Here is a 23,677-nt window from a genome sequence, read left to right on the forward strand (position 1 = left end):
GCCTATATAATGTACTTGCCCTGGTGATTTATATAACTTTACCCAGGGACAGTCAGGTCACACTGTAGTATCAGTGTAATTTCAAAAGTTAACTGTAAGTTATAGGAATCATTGTTATGATTGTATGTTGATTGAAAGATTGGCATTGGGAACGCCTAACTGAACACTTTGCAATTCTTTGCACTTTGTCAGAAACCCTATATTGTAACTACTCTAATTTGTATTTTTGATTTAGAGCAGGTTCCTCTTCACCTCTTGTCTTCGTCAGCACCAGTTTGTATGCCATGCTTGTTGTTTTATATCCCCAATGTATAATTGTAAAGTCCAACGGAATATGTAAATGATGCTGATAATAATTGTCCAACTATCTCTCCTTTCTTTCAGACAATTTCAGCTTTATAATAATGATATAAGGTGGCAACCATCAAACTCAAATCCTCCTGGTCCCTACCTTGCTTACCCTGTTCTACCTAGTCAGCCACCTGTGTCCACAGATTATATGATGTATTATCAGCTAATGCCAGCACCCTGCGCTCAAGTCATGGGATTCTATCACCCTTTTCCACCTACCTATCCAACACCACTCCAAACCACCAATGCTGTAAATGCAGTATCTGTAGACTGCAACGATCGTGCAAGCCAGCAGGCTCAGATCAGCATGTTATCCAGTCAGAGAAACCGAAGCAGCACAAGAGGACCACTTATACATAAAGTACGTATAAAAATAATATATTGGGTATTTCTATAACAAAAATAAAAAATGAAATATTTAAAGCAAAACTGTGTGCAAAAAATGCATAATGTTTTTAATGCATGTAATTAATCATTGCAAATGGAAAATTCATTTATTAAAATTTGCACAGATATTTCCTAAACCATAAAACACATACCTTCCATTAACTGCAGAACTGGGTGGTACTACTAATGACGATCCACCTACCCTTAGCCCAGCACTTGCTTACTTGTGAGTTCTTGGAATTTCCCAATACACTATCCCCATTTAGAGAAACATTTAGGACCTAATCTCCAGTCTGTAGCTTACTATAGAGGTGGGTGGTTGTAAGATTTCAGAACTCAATTAGAAGAAATAAAATCATACTTTAGGGTTGTTTGAGTTCAAGGGCTGTTTAACTTTTTAAGTATAAAGCTGTCACACTCTGGACACTTTATAAACGAGTAAAGCTTTTGTGGACTAATAATCCGATCAAGCTTAATCATCAGTTAGATGAGGTTGACTGGAGTTCTATTCTGTATAAGCTAAGCGTTGCTTTATCATCCCATTTCATCACTTCTATATATTAACTATATTTATTATATATATTTTTTTGTATTTTTACCTAAGAATACCAAAGGTAAACCAGAATAGAGTTGTTTTATCTTTAGCAGCTAATTGGAGAGTAGAAAGTTAAATTGTCCGAGAGATATGTAGCAAGAATTTTGCCACTATGTGTGAACTCACCTAACCATGAACAGTCTGTCTAAAGCATCTGGGGTTAACATGCTGTGTATTCTGACACTGGATGCACAGAACTGATTCTGTCAGTCAAGAAGTTAGTATACCAAGAGGCTGTCTGAGAGCCCAGGGAGGGGACACTTGCATACAGGACAAAATAGTATTTATCTTCAGAATGAAACCATTTTAAAAAGAAAGGCTACAGAGACATGTTTTTACACTGTAACATATTCTGTCTGGTTAATCACCCTTTACAGATGTGATAATCCCTTTGTCTGTTTGAGAAAACCTCTAAAATTAGTCCCTTGAACAAATGCAGATACCGTATTTATCGGCGTATAACACGCACCTCATTTTAAGAAGGAAATTCCAGGAAATTTCCCCCCTCATCCCATAGTGTCCCCCCCCCCCCTTTCCATAGTATTCTCCCCCCCCTTTCCATAGTATTCTCCCCCCCCTTTCCATAGTATTCTCCCTCCCTTTCCATAGTATTCTCCCCCCCTTTCCATAGTATTCTCCCCCCCTTTCCATAGTATTCTCCCCCCCCTTTCCATAGTATTCTCCCCCCCCTTTCCATAGTATTCTCCCCCCCTTTCCATAGTATTCTCCCCCCCTTTCCATAGTATTCTCCCCCCCCTTTCCATAGTATTCTCCCCCCCTTTCCATAGTATTCTCCCCCCCTCCCATAGTATTCTCCACCCCTATCCCATAGTGTTCCCCCCTATCCCATAGTGTTCCCCCCTATCCCATAGTGTTCCCCCCTATCCCATAGTGTTCCCCCCTATCCCATAGTGTTCCCCCCTATCCCATAGTGTTCCCCCCATCCCATAGTGTTCCCCCCCATCCCATAGTGTTCCCCCCCATCCCATAGTGTTCCCCCCCATCCCATAGTGTTCCCCCCCATCCCATAGTGTTCCCCCCTATCCCATAGTGGTCCCCCCCTATCCCATAGTGGTCCCCCCCTATCCCATAGTGTCCCCCCCCTATCCCATAGTGTCCCCCCCCTATCCCATAGTGTCCCCCCCCTATCCCATAGTGTCCCCCCCTATCCCATAGTGTCCCCCCCATCCCATAGTGTTCCCCCCCTATCCCATAGTGTTCCCCCCCCCTATCCCATAGTGTTCCCCCCCATCCCATAGTGTTCCCCCCCCATCCCATAGTGTTCCCCCCTATCCCATAGTGTTCCCCCCCTATCCCATAGTGTTCCCCCACCCCTATCCCATAGTGTTCCCCCCCCATCCCATAGTGTTCCCCCCCCATCCCATAGTGTTCCCCCCTATCCCATAGTGTTCCCCCCTATCCCATAGTGTTCCCCCCCTATCCCATAGTGTTCCCCCCCATCCCATAGTGTTCCCCCCCATCCCATAGTGTTCCCCCCATCCCATAGTGTTCCCCCCTATCCCATAGTGTCCCCCCCTATCCCATAGTGTCCCCCCCTATCCCATAGTGTCCACCCCCTATCCCATAGTGTCCCCCCCCTATCCCATAGTGTTCCCCCCCATCCCATAGTGTTCCCCCCCCATCCCATAGTGTTCCCCCCCTATCCCATAGTGTTCCCCCCCTATCCCATAGTGTTCCCCCCCCCATCCCATAGTGTTCCCCCCCCATCCCATAGTGTTCCCCCCCCATCCCATAGTGTTCCCCCCCCATCCCATAGTGTTCCCCCTATCCCATAGTGTTCCCCCCCCATCCCATAGTGTTCCCCCCCATCCCATAGTGTCCCCCCCCCATCCCATAGTGTCCCCCCCCCATCCCATAGTGTTCCCCCCATCCCATAGTGTTCCCCCCATCCCATAGTGTTCCCCCCATCCCATAGTGTTCCCCCCCATCCCATAGTGTTCCCCCCCATCCCATAGTGTTCCCCCCCATCCCATAGTGTTCCCCCCCATCCCATAGTGTTCCCCCCCATCCCATAGTGTTCCCCCCCATCCCATAGTGTTCCCCCCCATCCCATAGTGTTCCCCCCATCCCATAGTGTTCCCCCCCATCCCATAGTGTTCCCCCCCATATCCCATAGTGTCCCCCCCCTATCCCATAGTGTCCCCCCCCTATCCCATAGTGTCCCCCCCCTATCCCATAGTGTCCCCCCCCTATCCCATAGTGTCCCCCCCCTATCCCATAGTGTCCCCCCCATCCCATAGTGTTCCCCCCCCTATCCCATAGTGTTCCCCCCCCTATCCCATAGTGTTCCCCCCCTATCCCATAGTGTCCCCCCCCCCATCCCATAGTGTTCCCCCCCATCCCATAGTGTTCCCCCCTATCCCATAGTGTTCCCCCCCCCTATCCCATAGTGTCCCCCCCCCCCTATCCCATAGTGGTTCCCCCCCCCATCCCATAGTGTTCCCCCCCCATCCCATAGTGTTCCCCCCCATCCCATAGTGTTCCCCCCTATCCCATAGTGTTCCCCCCCTATCCCATAGTGTTCCCCCCTATCCCATAGTGTTCCCCCCCTATCCCATAGTGTTCCCCCCCTATCCCATAGTGTTCCCCCCCTATCCCATAGTGTTCCCCCCCTATCCCATAGTGTTCCCCCCCTATCCCATAGTGTTCCCCCCCTATCCCATAGTGTTCCCCCCCTATCCCATAGTGTTCCCCCCTATCCCATAGTGTTCCCCCCTATCCCATAGTGTTCCCCCCTATCCCATAGTGTTCCCCCCTATCCCATAGTGTTCCCCCCTATCCCATAGTGTTCCCCCCTATCCCATAGTGTTCCCCCCTATCCCATAGTGTTCCCCCCTATCCCATAGTGTTCCCCCCTATCCCATAGTGTTCCCCCCTATCCCATAGTGTTCCCCCCTATCCCATAGTGTTCCCCCCTATCCCATAGTGTTCCCCCCCCATCCCATAGTGTTCCCCCCCCATCCCATAGTGTTCCCCCCTATCCCATAGTGTTCCCCCCTATCCCATAGTGTTCCCCCCTGTCCCATAGTGTTCCCCCCTGTCCCATAGTGTTCCCCCCTATCCCATGGTGTTCCCCCCTATCCCATGGTGTTCCCCCCATCCCATAGTGTTCCCCCCTATCCCATAGTGTTCCCCCCTATCCCATAGTGTTCCCCCCTATCCCATAGTGTTCCCCCCTATCCCATAGTGTTCCCCCCTATCCCATAGTGTTCCCCCCTTATCCCATAGTGTTCCCCCCTATCCCATAGTGTTCCCCCCTATCCCATAGTGTTCCCCCCCTATCCCATAGTGTTCCCCCCTATCCCATGGTGTTCCCCCCTATCCCATGGTGTTCCCCCCCTCCCATAGTGTTCCCCCCTATCCCATAGTGTTCCCCCCTATCCCATAGTGTTCCCCCCTATCCCATAGTGTTCCCCCCTTATCCCATAGTGTTCCCCCCTATCCCATAGTGTTCCCCCCCTATCCCATAGTGTTCCCCCCCTATCCCATAGTGTTCCCCCCCTATCCCATAGTGTTCCCCCCCTATCCCATAGTGTTCCCCCCCTATCCCATAGTGTTCCCCCCCTATCCCATAGTGTTCCCCCCCTATCCCATAGTGTTCCCCCCTATCCCATAGTGTTCCCCCCATCCCATAGTGTTCCCCCCATCCCATAGTGTTCCCCCCATCCCATAGTGTTCCCCCCATCCCATAGTGTCCCCCCCCATCCCATAGTGTTCCCCCCCATCCCATAGTGTTCCCCCCCATCCCATAGTGTCCCCCCCATCCCATAGTGTTCCCCCCTATCCCATAGTGTCCCCCCTATCCCATAGTGTTCCCCCCTATCCCATAGTGTTCCCCCCTATCCCATAGTGTCCCCCCTATCCCATAGTGTTCCCCCCCTATCCCATAGTGTTCCCCCCCATCCCATAGTGTTCCCCCCCTATCCCATAGTGTTCCCCCCTATCCCATAGTGTTCCCCCCTATCCCATAGTGTTCCCCCCTATCCCATAGTGTTCCCCCCCTATCCCATAGTGTCCCCCCCTATCCCATAGTGTCCCCCCCTATCCCATAGTGTTCCCCCCTATCCCATAGTGTTCCCCCCTATCCCATAGTGTTCCCCCCTATCCCATAGTGTTCCCCCCCATCCCATAGTGTTCCCCCCCTATCCCATAGTGTTCCCCCCTCTCCCATAGTGTTCCCCCCCTCTCCCATAGTGTTCCCCCCCTCTCCCATAGTGTTCCCCCCCTCTCCCATAGTGTTCCCCCCCATCCCATAGTGTCCCCCCCCCATCCCATAGTGTTCCCCCCCTATCCCATAGTGTTCCCCCCCCTATCCCATAGTGTTCCCCCCATCCCATAGTGTTCCCCCCCTATCCCATAGTGTTCCCCCCCTATCCCATAGTGTTCCCCCCCTATCCCATAGTGTTCCCCCCCTATCCCATAGTGTTCCCCCCCTATCCCATAGTGTTCCCCCCTATCCCATAGTGTTCCCCCCCTATCCCATAGTGTTCCCCCCTATCCCATAGTGTTCCCCCCCTATCCCATAGTGTTCCCCCCCTATCCCATAGTGTTCCCCCCCCCTATCCCATAGTGTTCCCCCCCCCTATCCCATAGTGTTCCCCCCCCTATCCCATAGTGTTCCCCCCCCTATCCCATAGTGGTCCCCCCCTCATCCCATAGTGTCCCCCCCTCATCCCATAGTGTCCCCCCCTTTCCATAGTATTCTCCCCCCCCCCCCCATAGTGTCCCCCCTCCCCTTGTCCCATAGTGCACTTTTTCCTTGTCCCATAATTACTTACGTGTCTTGAAGCGTGGGCCGGCTTCACAGCGCGCACCGCGGTACAGGAGCTTCAATTTCAGGTTCCGGTTTCCGGCGGGACTGAAAGGAAGTGTGCACACTGTCTTTCAGTCCCGCCGGAAACCGGAACCTGAAATTGAAGTTCCAGTATCGCGGTGCGCGCTGAACACCAGCCCACGCTTCAAGACAGGTAAGTAAATATGGGATATCGGCATATAACACGCACCCATCATTTCCCCCCTATTTTCAGGGAGAAAAAGTGTGTTATACGCCGATAAATACGGGAATTTAATTCTGGACTCCTCTGTTCTTCAGACTTCCCCTAAGTTTTGTTCATAGGTATTTTTTAAGAGCAACTGTTACTTGTCTGGAATGTACACCGTTAAATAAAACATTGAAGATCACCTTAAACCTTTATTGCCATTTTTTAGATGCTCTGAGGTTTTTTTTTGTTTAGTTTTGTGTTTTATACCACAGATTTAACAAATCATATAATCCAGTTCAGACAAGGCAAAGCTAAGGCAAGCATTGCAAATGAAGAGAAGAACTAGAAGCGTTCTTTAATTTCTCCTCTTCTCTGTATGCTTTTCCTATGCAAAAGACCGAGCCGATTGACAGAGATCTAAGTTTGAGGCTTTGGGTTGCATGATAGACGTGTAGATTTCAACATTTGCTTGTATTTTTTTTACGCCTCACAAATACATTATATTATAACACATACATACTAATATTTCGTTAAATCTGCAAATAAGTAAACATAATATTAAAAATAAAGGGAAATTTCAGTTTCTCTTTAGAATGTTTTCTAATTTAAAACTTATCGCACTGAGCAGATTTGGCTAGGGCTGCATAAACAGAAACAAAAGTGAGAATGGGGCATTGAGACTCCAGGGATATGATCTATATTAAAACGGCTTCATTAAAGTTGTTTGCTTACAGTGTCCCTTTACATAACGATTGTTTTGTACTTCATGTGTTTAGAATTTAAACACCAATGTGTTGCATTTGTGTTTATTAATTATTGTTTGTAGTTCTGTGCACACAGCAGAGTGCTAACAGTACAGGTGTTTTTTCTTTCATTCCCCCAACAGCAACCACAACAGTCTCTGCCTCAAATAAAATGTAAGAGACCGCCAATGAAAAGTGTGGCCGTACAGAAGGAAACCTGTGCATCAGGCCCCGATATGAAATCTAAAATTGTCCTTTTAGTGGATGCCTGTCAACAAACTGGTAAGGGGTAGTCACAAAACGTGCGCACAATCTCATACTCACCATGGTAGGTTCCATGAGGTTTATAAACATAGCATTGGAACTGCAGCATATATATTTATCATCTCCACAAATAAAAAAGGAATTCAATATTTTCAGTAAGGTATCACTTGCGATTGAAAAATTGACGTCAGTATATGCAGCATATATATTTCGTTTCTTTCATGAAGAATTGCTACATTATTTAGCAAATGGGATATTAGACATTGATCTCACTACGTGGCTATGCTTGTGTAAAAAAAAATATTTAAAAATGTTATCCTGAGAACACAAAGTTAGTGCCCTCATAAGTAACCTTTATTTAACATACTGCTTTATAACTTGTAAACAGTAATCCATTTTAACACTTGGACAAACTATCCTTATCCTTATTTTGCCCCTTTGTTTTCAGAATACATGGATCCATATTAATGTACACGCACATATTTTGTATCTATGAATTTTAAAATGTTTGCTCATGAATCATAATAGCACTATCCTATTCAAAATCCTGCAATTTATCATTAATATGCAGGCCATTGCTGTGAAACAGACTTTAGGATGACAAAACTGTGATTTACTTTTCTAATTACTGATCTATTCATATAACCGGCTACTCATCTGATGGCATATGTTATTTATATCACTGCTCCTGTAACAGATTTGAGGAGACATTAGACTGGATATAGTTAATCAGTTTTATTTTTTATTGCAGATTTTCCCAGTGAAATCGCCAATAAGTCACTGTGTGAAAGCATGGGTGCAGTTCCTTGGAAATCCAAACCAAGGCGTAGACGGTCTTCACACCCTGCGGGCGAGTCCTCAAGTGAACAGGGAGCAAGTGAGGCTGACATAGACAGTGACAGTGGGTACTGCAGTCCAAAGCATTGCCAAGCAGCAGCAATGTGTTCCAGGCACACAGACTGCACAGCACTCAATGTACGTAACGTGAATAATTTAATTCTCATCAAGATGTGAATACGCAAAAATTGCCAGTGCAGTTTTTAATATACAGGCTAATTGATTTGTACCCATCAAGATTTCATCCGTTGTTTTGATACTCAGCACTTTTCTGTAGTTCTAATAGTTTTGTTATTTTCAATTTAGATCTAACAAATTGTGAACGGTTTGCAAAACCGTATTTTAAAGTAAGCTACTGTATACTTATTGGCGTTATGAGCAGGTCATATATTGTTGAAGTGATGGTTACAGAAACGTTTTGTTTCCTATTCTACTAAGACTCCTGTGCATTATTTTAATATAACTGAGTACCCCATTCTATATCTGAAACACTGCTGGTCATTTAATATTTCTCTCTTGCACTCTTTCTATATATTTAGCCCTAATATATACATATAATTATATGTATATGTTCCCTAATAAATTTCCCATCTACTTTACTGTAAGATAAAACTGTTGTTCGCTTATTAAGCAGATCGAGGCAGAAAAGTTTGGATTATAAAAAGCCTTTAGGTGTTTTTCCCCTCTTCCTCCTCCCATACCATCTTGTAGTGTATAGTTTTTCAAGCTTATATTCCACTTGTTCATGTATTTATGCATCTCGGTATCATTAGCAATTCTAATTGAACTTTTTATTTTTGCAGATATCAGATCCAGCAGCATCTTCAGGTATTGTATCAATTTTTCTTATGTCTTCTCAGGTGTTATATCAAAGTATTATTAGAAACTTGTACAGTTAAAGCAGTCTTTTATCGCTTTTAATTATTTTAGATATATTGGTTGTACTTTTTTTTTTTTTTTCCTGAAATATTGCATTTACCCAATAGAAAGACTATTTGATTTTCTTTCCGTCTCCTTTTTTTTTTTTTTTTTAATCTAATAGTTGGAGGAACTTGGGCCAGCGTTGCATCCCAGGCTACACAGAAAAGGCCTTGGACTGATAAGGGTCAAGCATTTTCTAGAGGGGGAAGACCTGCTGAATTACGAAATAATACTCAGGTACAATATAATGGATATCAGAATTCTATAAATTGTAATCACATTATACGCACACTGCCACACTAATATTGTTTCTGCCAAAACTAATAGTTTGAGGACATTTTCTGCATGTGTTTGCAGTATATCAGTGTAAATAATGCAGCAGAGTTAAGTAAAACAAACAAGTAAAAAAAAATTAACTTGTTAAGGACACATGACGGAAATATTCCATCATGACTCCCTTTTATTTCTGAAGTTGTGTCCTTAAGGGGTTAAAAAACATATCACTTTTACCACTTTTGCACTTCTGTGTTATGGACGGCATTGTCACCAGTTGAGTTGTACCATTCATTGAACACGGCAGGGGTTAATCTAATTTACATGCCATGCCTGGTTCAGTGTCTAACGTGAGTTGGGCTGTATCAATGTTGCATTTTCTTCTGCTCAGAGGTAGAAAAACCAACAATAATGGAGATGTGTGCTCCGTATGCTTAAGAGTGTTCTCCAATAAATAAATTGTGATCGCACAAAGCAGACTTTGTTTTCTGGGATGTATCAAGTAGCATTAGAAAAGTGTGTGATGGTTGCTGCGCAGCCCTCTACTAGGGGAGATAACTTCAAGCAAGAATAACATGCTAAATGCTTTATTGTGCCCAGCAAAATAATTTTTTAAATTTATTTACTTCTATGCAGCTTGGATATCGTTTGAGAGGGCAAAGCACATCATCAGAAAGGAGGCAGAATATTCAGAGGAAGAATGACAGTAAGGCAGGAGCTACAAACCTGTTAAGCAGACCTGAGCAAAGCTCTGAGCATCTTTATTTCGAGGTAAGTCTTTCTTCCATGGAACTTAACAAATCAAATGTGGTCTGGGGCACACATGTAAGGCATCACTGTTTTCACGGTTTAGGATGAAGATGAGTTTCCCGAGTTGAATAGTAGCAGTGGAAGTACCAGAAATGAAAACACCCAACCAAAGATAGCTGCTAAAGTGGTAGGTATGAGGTTTCTTGTGAGAAGACACTGCTGTGGTTTTATTGGGTGTCACTAATGAGCAATATTTTGCAGGATGAAATTGTGCTAAAAAGCTTGTGGGATTAACATTGAAAATGCACTTCTTATTCTCATTGTTTGATTTTAGTTGGATGATTTACCAGAAAATTCACCAATTAATATAGTCCAAACCCCAATCCCCATCACAACCTCTGTACCAAAGCGGGCTAAGAGTCAGAAGAAGAAGGCACTTGCGGCAGCTTTGGCCACAGCACAAGAATATTCCGAAATTAGTATGGAACAGAAAAAGCTCCAGGTTCGTTACACACTGCAGCGTTTGAAAGTTTACCTGTATTGTGTATATATTCTGTAAAGCATGGTTTCCATAGTTACTGCTCACATTTATAACTTTGACCCTACGTTGCACTTGGAATAATAATCCAAATGTATTTTTGTCTTTCCTGTAGTGCAGATTCAGAGACTGCTTGTGGCATATAGTTTGTTTGTTTTTTGTATATTATAATACATCATTATAAAGTGACATTATCATTGAGAATGTTTATGCCAATTTGCAGATCGCCTATATTTTAGCATGATTTTTAAATCTGTTCAATTTATTTATTTTATATAAATATGGAATAAATATTTCTAGCTAACGTTTGCTTCTCTTTAGCAATTAAATAATCCTTATTTTTTTTTTTTCATTGCAACAATTACGCCGGGATCGCTGCTTCTGCATTGCCAGTTTTACTAATTTATATATTTTTAGAGGACTCTATATGTTTACTTTTGTTGTAGCAAAAGCAACTACTGTTCACTATTTAAAAACATTTTTTTTTTTTTTTTAATGCAGGAAGCATTATCCAAGGCATCGGGCAAGAAAAGCAAGACTCCAGTGCAGCTAGATCTGGGAGACATGCTGGCAGAGTTGGAGAGACAGCAGCAAGCAATGAAAGCTCGTCAGATTACAAACACCAGACCTTTATCTTACACTGGTGAGGGGGCATACAGCTTGAAGATAACCGCTCTTTTCACACGTGTATTAAGTGACACCAGCACAGTGAAATAGATACTTTACTTTATAGGCTGTTGGACTTGCTTTTTTTTTTTTCCCCATATTTGTTGCCCACATCTCTACTCTGTCGTGGCAACGCTAAACACTGTTACTCTAAGTACCCCATAAACACTATAGCTTATTGCAGTGATTATGGTGCTATTCGTGTGTGTGTGCAATTGCCTTGTTTTCTGTCAAACTATATTTAAAAACCTGAGCCCTTACAGTCTCCTATAACCCATCCTCTCTGCTGCCATTTAGATAATGTGAAAATTGCACTTACAAATTCTAGAAAATGATGTTGGTATCCCTAATTTGTAGTTCTGTTATAACCCAATACTATTCCAGGTGATTTATTTACTTGTCTTTTTTTCAGTTGGCAGCACTGTCCCATTCCACACCAAAGACCATGCAAGCAGAAATGTGTTTGCAAAGGCCCAGTCACCATTGTGTTCTCCTAACCCTTTGGATTCCACTGCTCCCCGTGTTAAAAGAGGAAAAGAAAAAGAAGTTCCAAAACTGAAACGCCCTACTGCACTTAAGAAAGTAAGATTACTCTAACATTAAAAAAAGTATAGTGTAGTGTGTGTAGGTACTTGAAACCACTTTTGTCACATTACATGAAGCTGTAACTACAGTGCCAGTTCCTCTAGGGAGTGTGTCTCCTACTTTTGTACAAGACTGCGGAAACATAGTGACTGCCATTGTTATTTTCAGATGCTGTCACATTGAAGCCATGCATGCCTATGCCATTAGGAAGATGTGCCCTGCTTGACAAAGTGCTTCCAAGTTGGGCAATCCTTTATACGGAGGATAAGATGTAGATATAACAGCCACAGCATGATGGTTGCAATTGCTCTAGTTTGTTAAAAAGACAATCTGAGCACCAACACTACTTAATTTTATTGAAGTGATTTGGGGGCATACATGCTGCCACCCTCCATGTAACCTTTCTAATAAAACCAGTACTGCTTCTGAGAAATGGTCCTTTTTATGTTTTACCATTTCCATGCTGATAGTGGCTGTCATTCAGATAGCCACTATGGTTTTCATACTAAAATTGTATCAAAATGAGCCATATGTCTGCAAAGCTTCTGTATGAAAAGCATTAGATTGAACCAAAAGACATCATGCTTCACAGAAGTAAGATCAGGCTGCAGTGAGGAATCTGTTTCAGCACTGGATTACAAATAAGTTTTATAGCAATTTTTAAATAATTTGTTTTATTAGACTGTTCATTAAATACACTTGAAAGCAATGAAACTTATAATTTATCACTATGAAAAACTTGTGTTAGCAGTTGTCACGACAGGAGCACTTTAACTTTTTGGATTATGTTTAATAAACTGACAAGCCGAACATTTATACCAAGATCTGATTCTACCTTTTATGTCTTCAAGATTATTCTAAAAGAAAGAGAAGAAAAAAAAGGGCGTTTATCCGTGGAGCAAAGTATTCTGGGGTCTGATGAACAAAAGGATGGTCCATTAAACTTTGCAGATGACCAATCTGAAGAGCAAGTCTCTCAAGAAGGTACATAATTACTTTTGTTTTACTTCATCCACATTTACAAATGGTTAAGTAAGGTCTAAATAAGACAAGTGTAATGTTGTATGTTTCCCTCCTCCCCTGTAAAATATGTTGGGTTCTTAAATTTTAAAAGTTTAACAATTTTTATGTGATTTGTGCAATCCTTTCAATTTGGTCAGACTGTTTGAAAACGTTAATGTTTATCCATGCCCAAATCTTCTAATGTCATAATTTATTAGCAATGTAAAATTCAAGATCCATTACATATGTCTTCAAAACGTAAAATAATATTAAGCTAAGTAGTTCAAAGGTTAATAATCCTTTTTTTCTTTTCCCCCGCTAGAAGCAGGTCTAAGTGCACAAAGTGATACCTCGCTTTCACCAGCAAGTCAAAACTCCCCTTATTGCATGACACCAGTATCCCAGGGCTCACCAGCAAGTTCTGGCATCGGCAGCCCAATGGCGTCCTCAGCTATTACCAAAATTCACAGCAAAAGGTTTAGAGAGTAAGTGTTCAGTACATGCCCATTTTATTTTATTTTCTAACATGGAAACCTTGCATTATGGGATTTAGTAACTGTATTTAATTGCTCTTACACAGTGCCTTCATGTAGACAGTATTTCCACTTTTTACATTTTGTTATGGCTGTTGACGAGTTCCAAATTTTGTAGTATTTAAATATTTTAGTATACAAGTGTATTTATTGGAAACCATGTAGTCAGTGTTTTGAACCTCTTAATCCACTTATCTTGTGAATTTTACAAGCTTTTTGAAGACAGGATCAACAGTATGTAACATTATTTTATAGGCTATATAAAACAAGGTCCAGATCAGATGTATTTGAGAAACATAGTTTATGTTGACATGATACAATCCAATATTGCGGTCTTGTGAGCAATAACTAGGCATGAGAGCAGCACCACATGCAGCGAGGAGAGAAACATCCGAATATTTTTTTCAGGAGTTTTGGACAGGCACTCTGAGAATAGAGAGCTAATAGAAATATGTTTTATTTACACAAAGCCATCATATAAAGTGCAGGGGACATTTAATCCGTTATGGAAAGCAGGTATGTGCTTCCCAAACAGGGGTATGCAGACACAATGTGTTTTTTTCAGCAAGTGTAACACCCACTGAAAACATGATTCTCAGCAGGAGACAGGGGTAATGGAAATACATTAAAATATGAGCTTTTAATAGTATTAAAAGAAAACAAAAAAACACTTAACAGGAGCCTAGACAGATGGTTAAAAAAAACTACAAAATTAGGTATGTCACATTAATATATAAGCTTCTGTCTCAGTACTGTGGCATAAGGATGTAAACTTCTTATATTGTGACTGCAGTAGTTAGATTGGCACACATATAAAAAAAAAATCTTTATTTTTGTGGTGCGATTATCACTAATTTGTGATATTAATTATTTGTGTATTTTTATTTGTTAGGTATTGCAATCAAGTACTAAGCAAGGAAATTGATGAATGTGTTACTGTGTTATTACAAGAACTTGTCAGCTTCCAAGAGCGGGTTTACCAAAAAGACCCCATGAAGGCAAAATCAAAGAGGAGACTTGTTATGGGTTTACGAGAAGTTACTAAACACATGAAGTTAAACAAGATAAAATGTGTTATTATTTCTCCAAATTGTGAAAAAATTCAGTCAAAAGGTATTTCTTTCTTACAGGTGTCAAAATGTTTTCAACAGCTCCCAACACACCACAGCATACCACAGCATACCACACTGATAGCTGCCATTTGTCACTGTAGCTGCTGCTTGTATGGCTACATATAACGTATAAACTTTATGAACTTTTATGTCAAAAGCCATCAGTTGTAAAGCAATAACAAAAGAAGTATCAACATATATAACGGGTGCTTGATAATGTTGCTTCCCTTTCTCCTGTATATATGCAGTTGGTTGCATATGCTGGTCTGTACATGATTTGATGGCTAGACTCAGTTTTACACTGCTAAACTCTGACCCATCTATTCCAGTGTGACAAGCAGATTTTGATTTGCTTGTACTCCACTTCAATTAGGGCCTTGAGTTGGTTAAAAGAGAATATCTACTGTTTATCTTAATAGTTCATTCTATATTTAAAGCAACATTCCAGGTGCCACATTTATTTTTGTGTAAGTTAAGATGTATAGTATTGTACTTGTTTCTTGTGTGATCACTAGAAAAGTGATCACACCTAGCAGCAGACTGACAAACATGCATTTTTCAGAATGTTCCATTCGAAGATGCATAGCAAATTAAGAAATTACCATTTGTTCATTATCAAATGCCCATGTATGTTCGTTTGTTTTATGCTTTTAGCAAATTTTCGTTTAGGACACCCATGGATTTGCAGTTTTTTTTTTGTTTGTTTGTTTGTTTTTTTTTTTTTTTTTTTTAAAAATTATTCTTTTCATACATTCAAATGGAAGGTAAATCCACAGTGGAGTGTTCCATAAATCACTATGATCACTATAAAGTTTGATTAATATTAGTATTAATTGTCAAGAATTCAAGTTTTACAATTTAAACCAAAGTAGCAGAACGGGAAATCTGAAATGAAGAATTTTTCCTTTCTGACCTTCAAATTGCAATTCAAATAGAATTCACACTATATGTATTACTATTATTATGATTGATTAATCTGTGTTTGTGGGAGGGTTATGCATTTATTCATATTGCAGGCAGTTGGTTATATTGCTTCGTTGCATTTTGATATTGAGTAACAGACCAGTTAATGTACTTATGTTTTATTAATATTTTCTTTGTTTTGTAGGTGGCCTCGATGAAGCACTATATAATGTAATAGCCATGGCCAGAGAACAAGAGATCCCTTTTGTATTTGCTCTTGGAAGAAAGGCACTTGGTCGCTGTGTGAATAAATTGGTACCTGTTAGTGTCGTGGGTATATTCAGCTATTCAGGTGCAGAGGTAAGAAAGGATGAGTGCCATGTGTCTCATCCAGTGTGGCTATGTTAAAATACTTCTCACATTGTGCTATGTTCTACTAAGCTGCTAATTTGCCAGTTAGCTCAAAGCACACATGTAACTCACATCTAACATCCGATATGGAGCAGTTTTGGAGCTTTACAGTGAATAGCTAAAGTATATTATATAGATCTCACCAACTCATTGTGAAATGCTTGCCAACTCTTTTACAAAGGCTATTGTCATCACTTTTAAACCCTTCAGGACGGGTGACGGACAAGGTCCGTCATCAAGGGAATACCCTTAACGACGGGTGACGGACCTCGTCCGTCACGCGGTAAAATTAACCCCAGATCGCCGCAATCGCGGCGATCGTGGGGTTAATGGTGCTCCCGGTCTGCCTCTGTATTAGAGGCAGACCGGGAGCACCGAATCCGGCTGCCCCAGCACATGTACCCGCTCTGACAGCATGTCAGAGCGAGCACATGTGCTGTGTATACTTACCTTCTGCCTCCCTGCACTTCCGGGTTCACTGTGAAGTGCAGGGAGACGGATCAGTGCTGATCCTGCCCCCTAGTGTAAAAAAAAAAAAGTAAATTTAAAATCCCACCCCCCTTTACCCATTTTAATAAAAAATTAACCCCTTCCCTGCCAATTGATCACTGACTACAGTGATCAATTGGCAGGGATTACATTTTAATATGATCTGATTTTTTTTTTTTAACCCCTGAGGGTTAATTCTTTTTTTTTTTTTTTTTAACCCTCAGGGGTTAAATTTATTTTATTTCTTTTTTTGTCAATCTTTCTTTTATTGAGACATATATAGTGGGGTACAAAATAAAGAGAGGGAAATGCAATAACGGTTGACAGTGGAGGGTTCGTACATCATTAATTTGAAGAAACCACATTTCCTGAGTAGCGATGCCTCATTTTTTTTTTTTTTGTTAAAACAGTTTTCTGTTGGCTTGTTGTGTTGCATAAACATAATATAACCATAAACAGTGCCTATCTAGGTACACTATGAAAATAGAGAGTCAGTAGGCTATATAACATCGTAGACACGCTTTAGATGATTAATCGTCAGGTTAAACATTCAAGAATATTGCAAGCTAGGTAACTATCTGAATACTCATCAGTAGGAAAAACTATTTGTAAGGAGGTAACTACGCTAAGCGTGCATACAGTGGTGGCTGTGCTCAAGGCTAAACATAACTGTGTGAGTTAACTAAGAGCTTGCATTTACACTTCACTGGGCACACGACAGGCGTATACATATGTATAAGGTGCCAATGTTTGCTAGGCTGTGTATGATGAGTGTATTCTCTGAGTCTCACTGTGGTAAGAGTAAGCTAAAGGGTTGTAGCGTAGTTTTCCATACAAAGTTTAAAAATAAAATAATATAAAATAATAACATAAAGTTATACGAGTAGGCAACATAGTAAGCATGGTTACAAGTGGGAGTCCAGCAAGGAGAGTCCATGTGGGTCATTCAAGTTAGGTCACTACAGCCAATGGCTGAGAGTGATGGTGGTGGGACTGTCAGTTAGTGGGGCCTGTTCAGCCTATACCTCTGCTGGGTAGGGTGGAGAAGTTGACACCGTCGTTCAGTAGAAGCCACAGGGGTGCGGCATGGTGCGAGTTGGTGTCGGCCGTCGGCCAGCCCCAGGTCATAATGAAGGCCTTCACCAGGCGTTGTAGACGGCCCATGATAGAGGCTTCAGGTAAGTGAGTGAGTCGTTGGGCGGTCTGTCTTAGTGTATTATTACCTCGCCCCTGCTGCTGTGGGTGAAGCTCTGGGCCTTGAGGCAGGACTAGGTGGGTATAGGAGCGGTCGGGGATATACAGCAAGCCAGCTGAGCAGCCCTTTGTGGACATGGTGCCTCTTCGGCCCTGGGTCAGTGTGAGGGATGGTACCTTCCTGCCACGAGCCTGGGGTCCTTTCAGGTCCAGGGACTTTCCCGGCGGGCGGGTGCGTTGGGCTGTGCATGGGTCTGGCGCGTGATGCCGTGTGGCTTCTGCGGCCCTCCGCTTATGTGGCTGGTACCTGCGGGTCAATCCCCTCATTGTTCTCTGTCCAGGTGGGCGATTCATGCGAGTTGCTGTGGCTTGGCGTTTTTTGGTGCCCTTCTGAGGTTTCCCAATCCTCTTGGAGCCGCCTGCTAGTGCTGTAGGTGGGCTAGTGAGAGGTATGTCAGCAGCTAGTCTTGTGTGGGCCAGTAGCTGAGTCCAAAATTTATCAAAGATTGCGTCCAGAGAGTCTCTCACCGGTAGATTGAGGTCTGGTGATACAGGCTGCAGCTGCTTTCCAGGAGTGTAGTCGTCGCTTATGGCCGCCATCTTAGAGGCCTGCTCCTCCAGTCCGTCGGCTGTGGTTGCCGGCTGCGTCAGCAGATTAGGGACCGGGCCAGTTCTGTGTGGCGGGGATCGGGTTAACCCCCACCGGTCCAAAGGGGGGGGGGGATGATTTGTGCTGGTCTGCGGCCCTGAGCGGCTAGCGGGAAGCGGCCGTCTTCCCAGCACGTCCTCTCTTGTAGGCCACAGCCTTCCGCTTCGGATCCCGGGCATTCCGGGCGGCAAGTCAGGTATCTGCGGGTGTGCACTGGGTTCCCCAAGCTGATTAGCCTCGTTTTGCGGGTTTTCCAGGGTTGCACCCCCTGATTTTTGGTGGTTATGTCGCCGTCCGGCGGGAGCTCGAGCAGAGCACGTCTTACTCGTTTGCTAGTCAGGCTCCGCCCCCCTAAATTTATTTTATTAATTAATTTAAATATTTTAAAATTATAAATTTAGCTAGCTGGGGAGGGTGGAAGTTAGTGGGGAATTGGGAGATTTAGTGTTAGGCTAACTAGGGGTTAACGTTAAAAAAGTTTTAAAATAAGCTTTAAAAAGTAAAAAAATTAAGTTAAAAAAAAAGTTTTAATAACGTTTAAGTAAAAAATTTAAAAAAATAAACCCTTTACCCAGTCCAAATAAAATTAACCCCTTCCCTGCCAGTCGATCACTGCCTACAGTGATCAAAATACAGATCACAGTATTATACTGTGATCTAATTTTTTTTAACCCCTGACGATTAACTTTTATTTATTTTTTTAACCCTCAGGGGTTAAATTTATTTAATTAACTAATTTAAATATTGTATAATTAAATATTTTGCTAGCTGGGGTGGGTGGGAGTTATGGGAAAATGGGGAATTTACTGTTAGTGCTGCTTACTGCTAGTTAGGGGTTAACGGTAAAAAAAAAACTTAGAAAAATTTTAAATCTGTAAAAAAAAGTTTAACAAAAGTTTAAAAAATAGTTTTAAAAAGTAAAAAAAGTTTTTAAAAGTTAAAAAATACATTTAATAACGCTCATTACCACTACACCCGGTACAAGCTAGCGGAAAAATGATCCCACGCTAAGGTTCAAAATATGCCTTTTGAAATACCCTGGGATGTCTTCTTTAAGAAATGGTATGCCTTTGTGGGGTATTTGGATTATATAGCCTGGTAAAATACTCTAAAATGGGACATGGGCACAGCGTAAAAATTTCAAGTTTGAAAAAAACTGGAATGACTATGTCCCAAATGTGCCCCTCTGATGTCCACATATACCTGGCAAAGGTACATACGGGGGTATTTTTGTACTCAGCTGACATAGCTGAGCAACATATGAAGTATTATACAGTCGTAGCACACATAAGGTTTGCAAAATATACTGTGCAAACTCACTTTGTGTGTCAAAAAGGCAGAAAACCGCTTATTACCACTACACCTGGTACAAGCTAGCGGAAAAATTATCCCACGCTAAGGTTCAAAATATGCCTTTTGAAATACCCTGGGGTGTCTACTTTAAGAAATGGTAGGCCTTTGTGGGGTAGTTTGAATTTAAAACCTGCGAAGATGCTTGGAAATTGCACATAGGCCCAGCGTCAAAATCCAAAGTTCTGTAAAAACTGATATGGCTTGGTCTCCAAATGGCACTTTAGCTTCACAAAATAGTGCCAAAGACATTCATTGGGGATGTCTTTTTACTCAGAAGACTTAGCTGAGCATAATTTGGAGGTTTTGAACTTAGTGGCACATATGAAATATACAAAATGCCCAGCAAAAATGCAATCCGTATGTAAAAAATGCACAAAATTATTTTTTACCACATACTTTGGCATGTAATGGTAAAAAAAATGGGGGCATGTTAAGGCACAATATGCACCTTATGAGATACCCTGGAGTGTCTACTTTTACAAATGGTAGGCCTTTGTGGGGTTTTTTTGAACAGTCAAACTGTTATAATACCCCAAATGGAAGCATAGGCTCATTAAATCCGTCTCTCAAAATTCTACTGTGAATACTGAAAAGGACAGGTCTCCTGTATGGCACTGTAGCTTCACTAAATAGTGCCATAGACATACAATGGGGGTGTCCTTTTACTCAGAAGACTTAGCTGAGCATAATTTGGGGGGTTTGAACTTAGTGGCACATATGAAATATACAAAATGCCCAGCAAAAATGCAATCCGTATGTAAAAAAAAATGCACAAAATTATTTTTTACCACATACTTTGGCATGTAATGGTAAAAAAATGGGGGCGTGTTAAGGCACAATATACACCTTATGAGATACCCTGGAGTGTCTACTTTTACAAATGGTAGGCCTTTGTGGTTTTTTTTTTGAACTGTCAAACTGTTATAATACCCCAAATGGAAGCATAGGCTCATTAAATCCGTCTCTCAAAATTCTACTGTGAATACTGACAAGGACAGGTCTCCTATATGGCACTGTAGCTTCACAAAATAGTGCCAAAGACATACAATGGGGGTACCGTTGTACTCCGCAGAAGTAACTGAACACATAATACAACTTTGTACAGGAATAGCACACACCAACTTTACAAAATACACATGAGAAGTTCTTTGTTATAAGTTTGTGTGCGAAAACCCCCAAAAAACACAATTTTACTCCAATATTTAGCAGAGGTTGGCGGTAAAATGGCTACGTAGAAAGTGTCAAAACAACCTTAGGTAAATAGCCTGTGTTGTCTACTTTATATAAATATATACTTTTGTGTGGCAATTTTGTTTTCTTTTATGGCTATTAAGCTTACAAGACAAACATACCAAATTCTAAAATCGCTCCACATTAAAAGTTTATTTTACTCCTTGTGCTTTGTGACCTGTAACTACCAAAAAAAACTTAAAATCCCAGACACATTATATATTCTGTAAATCAGAACAACTAAATGAATTTATTTTTAATTACTTTCCTTAACCTGCACTAATTGTGCACACATTATTATTGCAAAAACTGTTAAAAAAAAATCTTTTTCATTTTTTTTTTCATTTTTCTGTCTTTTTTAATAATAAATAAGCATTTATGTAAATATATGTTACATCAAATTAAAGCCCTTTCTGTCCTTTAAAAAACGGTATATAATATGCGTCGGTGCAATAAATTAGTAAAATGCAAATTGCAGTTGAACGCAAACAGCAAAAAAATGCAAAAAAATGCTTGTCATTAAGTGAAAGACAAGCTTCTGAAGCTCTGTCCTTAAGGGGTTAAAGTATATCGGCATCAGCCCTTTAGTGTTTATACTAACAGTGCTTTTTGATTGACATGGGTGTCTGTCATACTCGGGCTAAAACCTTGATTGATCCACATGTGTTTAAGTGATTTTTGTGAGTTTTATATTTTAATCTACATCAATACAATGTTCTCCACTGTATACACTGCTGGTGTTGCTTGCTATTTTATTTTTGGGTTTTAGATCCCTTTGGGAATGAGTGGTTTTCTGTTGAAAAGAAATCCAGATATTTACACCTACCTGTAGAGTTTAGGGAAACCTCAAACACTATGGCTACTATAGCCTATTGCACGGTAACTTGTTTGATATTTGTGAAAACAGTAGTGTTTAAAGGGACACTATAGTCACCTGAACAACTTTAGCTTAATGAAGCCGTTTTGGTGTATAGAACATGCCCCTGCAGCCTCACTGCTCAATCCTCTGCCATTTAGGAGTTAAATCCCTTTGTTTATGAACCCTAGTCACACCTCCCTGCATGTGACTTGCACAGCCTTCCATAAACACTTCCTGTAAAGAGAGCCCTATTTAGGCTTTCTTTATTGCAAGTTCTGTTTAATTAAGATTTTCTTATCCCCTGCTATGTTAATAGCTTGCTAGACCCCGTAAGAACCTCCTGTATGTGATTAAAGTTCAATTTAGAGATTGAGATACAATTATTTAAGGTAAATTACATCTGTTTGAAAGTGAAACCAGTTTTTTTTTCATGCAGGCTCTGTCAATCATAGCCAGGGAAGGTGTGGCTAGGGCTGCATAAACAGAAACAAAGTGATTTAACTCCTAAATGACAGTGAATTGAGCAGTGAAATTGCAGGGGAATGATCTATACGCTAAAACTGCTTTATTTAGCTAAAGTAATTTAGGTGACTATAGTGTTCCTTTAATGCTGTGGCTTTAGTAGTTTGCATTCACATCATTCTTGAATGTTTAACACTATTAGTGCTGGGATCTATTTATTTAGAAACTATTTTAGCAGGAAGAATTTAGCTTGTTTTCAAGTATGCTGTGGGAAGTTTTGATATTTACAGACCAATGGAAGATTATTCATAATGGGTATATATTTATTATAAAACACAAGGGGCCCAATAATGAAACTTTGGGGATTCTGGTATTGAGTGAATTAGAAACAGTGTGGCAGATGCATATGCACGGATTAGCCTCAACATTAAAACCACTGACAGGTTAAGTAAACAACATTGATTTTATCATTGCAATGGTACCTGCCAAGTGGTGGGAAATATTAGGCAGCAATTGAACAGTTAGTTGTTGAATTCCATCTGTTGGATGCAGGAAAAATTGGCAAATAAAAAGATTAGAGTGACTTTGACAAAGGCCAAATAGAGATGGCTAGACGACTGTGTTAGAGCAATTTGCTGAAAAACATAATGCTAACCATGATAGAAAGCTGTTCAAACACACAGGGCATCACAGTTTGCTTCTTGCGGGGTTGCTTAGCCACAGCCTGGTCAGAGTGCCCATGATGACTCTTGTCCACTGCCAAAAGGGCCTTCAATGGGGATGTGAGTGTCAGAACTGAACCATTGAGCAATGGAAGAAGGTTGCCTGGTCTGATTCATGTTTTCTTTTCGATCTGGTGGATTGCCAGGTGTGTGTTGTTTACTTGGGGATGGCAGCAGGATGCAATATGGGAATAAGACCGACAGAGGTAGTGTTATGCTCTGGTTAACCTTGGGTCCTGGCATTCATGTGAATGTTACTTTGACACATACCACCTACCCAGAATCTGTTGCAGACCACATTCATCGCTTCATGTCAGTGGTGTTCATGGTAGTGGCCTCTTTAATGCACCCTGCCACACTGATAAAATTGTTCAGAAATGGGGGCGGATCCTGACCGGGGAGCTGTGCAGACATGCTTTTCATGAGCTCCCGAGTCTGGACCCGATTTTCATTAAAAAACGGGGGCAAAACACCCAACCCTGGACCCCTACTCACCTCACCGGGCACCAGGGAGACTTGGGAACTGGGGGACACCTCGCACGCTCAAGCACCCACAGTGCTCCCAGATCAGAGGCTTGGGGCCTACACCGAGCAGGGAAGGGGAGAGACGGCCGCTCTCCCGACCCACCGAAACAAGCGGCACCCGAAGCATCGGGCCCCCCTCACCAAGACCGGTGGGGGTTATCCCGGTCCCAACCAGCATGTACCACAAGCCGACCTGGACTGCGGTTGAAAGCTACAGAAAGGGACATGCATCAAACAAGCGAACCGCCGCTAGTAAAATGGCGGCTGCAGACCACGCGGCTGAGCCTGCACCATCTCAATCCTTACATGAGCGCCTGGAA

General features: G+C 41.9%; 1 protein-coding gene across 2 annotated transcripts in view; it reads left to right on the forward strand.

The window, feature by feature from the left end:
• The window catches only part of SECISBP2L (SECIS binding protein 2 like), a 56,248-nt gene that overhangs the window by 27,677 nt on the left and 4,894 nt on the right, over positions 1 to 23,677 (forward strand). Inside the window, exons 3-16 of one of the 2 annotated variants that reach the window (XM_063449024.1) lie at positions 385 to 712; positions 7,223 to 7,361; positions 8,095 to 8,318; positions 8,984 to 9,008; positions 9,223 to 9,338; positions 10,011 to 10,145; positions 10,228 to 10,311; positions 10,459 to 10,626; positions 11,164 to 11,305; positions 11,741 to 11,910; positions 12,765 to 12,897; positions 13,241 to 13,400; positions 14,341 to 14,561; positions 15,669 to 15,823. In XM_063449024.1, the coding sequence (XP_063305094.1) occupies positions 385 to 712; positions 7,223 to 7,361; positions 8,095 to 8,318; positions 8,984 to 9,008; positions 9,223 to 9,338; positions 10,011 to 10,145; positions 10,228 to 10,311; positions 10,459 to 10,626; positions 11,164 to 11,305; positions 11,741 to 11,910; positions 12,765 to 12,897; positions 13,241 to 13,400; positions 14,341 to 14,561; positions 15,669 to 15,823 (2,200 nt within the window). Of the gene's footprint in view, positions 1 to 384; positions 713 to 7,222; positions 7,362 to 8,094; positions 8,319 to 8,983; positions 9,009 to 9,222; positions 9,339 to 10,010; positions 10,146 to 10,227; positions 10,312 to 10,458; positions 10,627 to 11,163; positions 11,306 to 11,740; positions 11,911 to 12,764; positions 12,898 to 13,237; positions 13,401 to 14,340; positions 14,562 to 15,668; positions 15,824 to 23,677 lie in introns of both variants that reach the window. The other variant, XM_063449023.1, reaches the window with a different exon arrangement.

The sequence above is a fragment of the Pelobates fuscus genome, chromosome 3, assembly GCF_036172605.1.
Source record: "Pelobates fuscus isolate aPelFus1 chromosome 3, aPelFus1.pri, whole genome shotgun sequence".
Classification (NCBI taxonomy): Eukaryota; Metazoa; Chordata; class Amphibia; order Anura; family Pelobatidae; genus Pelobates; species Pelobates fuscus.